This window comes from Herpailurus yagouaroundi, unplaced genomic scaffold (genome assembly GCF_014898765.1).
Source record: "Herpailurus yagouaroundi ecotype Mexico unplaced genomic scaffold, PumYag 62777, whole genome shotgun sequence".
Taxonomy (NCBI): Eukaryota; Metazoa; Chordata; class Mammalia; order Carnivora; family Felidae; genus Herpailurus; species Herpailurus yagouaroundi.
Genome location: NW_024416562.1, coordinates 8,458 through 11,177, shown reverse-complemented (window position 1 = coordinate 11,177; position 2,720 = coordinate 8,458). Strand labels below are relative to the sequence as shown.

Here is a 2,720-nt window from a genome sequence, read left to right as displayed (position 1 = left end):
ATGTTCCGGAATGTTTCAAGCCGCCCTGCAGGTTGACGGGAAGGGGCAGAGCCTCCAGAGACAAGGACACTTGAGCAGGCATCTCCGAAGGAGGGAAGGAAGGGACAGCCCACCAGAGCTGAGCCTCCTGTGCGGTTCTCTTGGGGGGGGGGGGGGGGGGGCGCTGGGGTTCTGGAATGTTCTATGCCTTTGTCTGGGTGACTGTTACCCGGATGGGCCTGCTTTATGGAAGTTCATCAACCCATAAGACAGTAACAAATACACGTACGTACAAATACATTTATTTCAGGGAAAATGGACACCGCGGGGATGAGCCACATTCGGGAAATTTGCTATAATCACGGAAGATACTCCCAACACACTGAATACTTCTCGTGTTCCACATCAAACATGGCATCGGAAAGAAAAATTTAATAGAAGGTGAAAAAAATGAAATGAGTGAAACTGTACATTCAGTTTAAAATTTTTTGAATTTAATACAAGGGAAATAAAAATCATGCGCAGACAGTATAACTTCAAGCAGTGAGGCAGTGAGGGTGCGTGTGTCACTCACGCACGTGCACACTTATCCGGGTGACCCTCGGCCCTTGTGCACAGACCCTGCAGTAGAGATCCCACGTGCAACTTCTGGCATCTGAAATCTTCCCTCCGCGCCGTGTCCTGCTGCCTGGAAGCCTGACCGATGACACAAGCAGCGGATGGACACGTGTCCTGTGATTTACATGTCCCCTGTCCCCTGTTCGTACAACAGAGCAGACCAGCCGAGTTAGGAGAATACGTTCATCGTCCTGTCCCGCGTCTATCAGGACCCGGAGTGTCCCGGGGCGGCTGGTGGGCCGTGGGGGGTCCTGGGGTCCACGGAACAAGGGGAGGGGACGCTTAGCTCATCCGCCGTGGGGGGCTGAAAACGCTCAGGGGCCTTTACCTTCTTTTGTAAAAGAAGTTTTTGGGCAAGCGTGGCGGAGGGGCTGCGGTCTGAGGTGGGGAGGGGGGGGCGGGAGGGGCTCCACTTCGGGGTCCTCGCCGGTCCCACGACAAACCTCCGTTTGCTCACAACGCGCCCTCATTTTTGTTGGGCTTCGAGGGAGGTGTCCACCCCGTGCAGCCGAGGCTGGGGCCGTCACTTTTCAGGCCCCGGGACCCGGCACCCGGACAGGGGTCGGGAGGCGGGGATGCTTTTAGCGCCTCAGTCTGTTTCCAACCTCGCCCGCAGTAAAAGCAAAGGCTCATCGGGTCGGTTCACCTGTTCACCGGAACTGCCTGGCACTCGCTGCCACGAAGACCACTGAGCGTGGCTGCGGGGCTCCCGTGGCCCCTGGGCAAGCGAAGCTGGGGACGGGGGGCCCAGGTGCCTGTCCGGCCACCTCCCTGGATGCACCCATCTGGGGACAGCCGCGGGACCCCTTCATCTGGCCAACCGTGAGAGCCCAGGCAGCCTCGGGCCTTCGGGGGAAGAGAGAAGAGAAGCGGTGAGAGAAACAGCAGGATGAACCGCACCTCGGAAGGGAATGATGCCACGAACCAGGGCAGGAAAGCAGAGAGGGGAGCAGAGGGGCGGGCAACGGGCAGCCCTGTGTGCTCACGCCACCGCTTGACGGTGGGGGACCGTGGCCTGGCGGACGCTGCAGGGAGCCGGGCAGGGGGAGCATCCAGAGCGCCAAGGCCCTGGGGCGGATGTGGGCCCGGTGGGCTGCCGCGGGGGGACAGGGTCGGGGTCAAGGCGGGTCGGGCGGGACTCCTGGCACTGAGACCCTTGGCCTCAGAGGGCAGGAGCTGATTCTAGGGGGGCAGGAGGGGGAAAGAGGGGGCAGGAGGGAGCAGGGGGAGCGGGGGGAGGCAGGGGAGCACGAGGGCCCGCAGCCTCACGGGGGCCGTGGCAGAAGCCCCCCCACCTCATGCTGGGTCTATGTCTGTGCCCCGCATTCCACACCCCAATTCCGGCCCCCCACCTAGGAGGGCAGAGCCCGGAGAGCCCGTGGGTGGCACCCGGGCACCCGGCCTCGGGGGCACTCCGCTGCACCCCAGGGCAGGGCAGAAAGTACTGCTTTGCTGCGGGGCCCAAGCAAGCTCTGGGGCCTGGCTGGAGCCCCTGTCCCTGTTGCGGGGACCCTGGTTGCTCAGGCCTAGCTCTCGGGCACCTGGCCTTCTCTCGCCCACGTACACTTTCCAGATATTTTCCCGGCAGATAGCTGTGGAGTTGGCTACCGCGATCACGTTTTACAGACGGGGAAGCTGGGGCTCAGAGCCCCGAGACCTGATCTGGGGCTGAGGCTCGGTTGCAGGGGTGGGGGCCTTGGCCGCCACAGGGAAGGCGGTCCGGGTCTGGGTTCCTGTGGAAGCTTCCAGAGAGAGCTGCCCGGAGGAAGCCCTAGGTACACCCCTCAGGGGGGCCTGTGGTGGGGCGGGGACCCTCCCCCACACCAGGGCTCCTGTGGGGAGGGGGCCCCACTCCGGACACACCCAGGACAGAGCCCTGGGCTGCTCCCCACCTCAGCCCAGACTCCTCTCCCTCGCTGGCCCTCGGGGTCCAGGTAGCACCTCCGCCCTGTGTCCAGACCATCCGCCATCCCTGTCCCCACCCCTTGGACCTGGGCCAGCCTGGGGCACCTCTTTCCTCCCTGTTTCTCTGTTCCTCTGTCTCTGTCTCTCCCTCTGTCTCTGTCTCTGTTCCTGTGTCTCTCCCTCTGTCTCTGTCTCTCCCTCTGTCTCTGTCTCTCCCT

At 62.6% G+C, this 2,720-nt stretch overlaps 1 protein-coding gene across 1 annotated transcript; it reads right to left on the bottom strand.

The window, feature by feature from the left end:
• Positions 1-265: 265 nt before the first annotated feature.
• LOC121024282 (uncharacterized) lies at positions 266-2,567 on the bottom strand. Its single transcript, XM_040466538.1, has 3 exons — positions 2,490-2,567; positions 1,244-1,779; positions 266-736 (listed from the first exon to the last, which is right to left on the bottom strand). Exons 1-3 carry the CDS (start codon positions 2,565-2,567, stop codon positions 550-552), a joined length of 801 nt encoding a protein of 266 aa, XP_040322472.1. The 3' UTR covers positions 266-549.
• Positions 2,568-2,720: the final 153 nt, after the last annotated feature.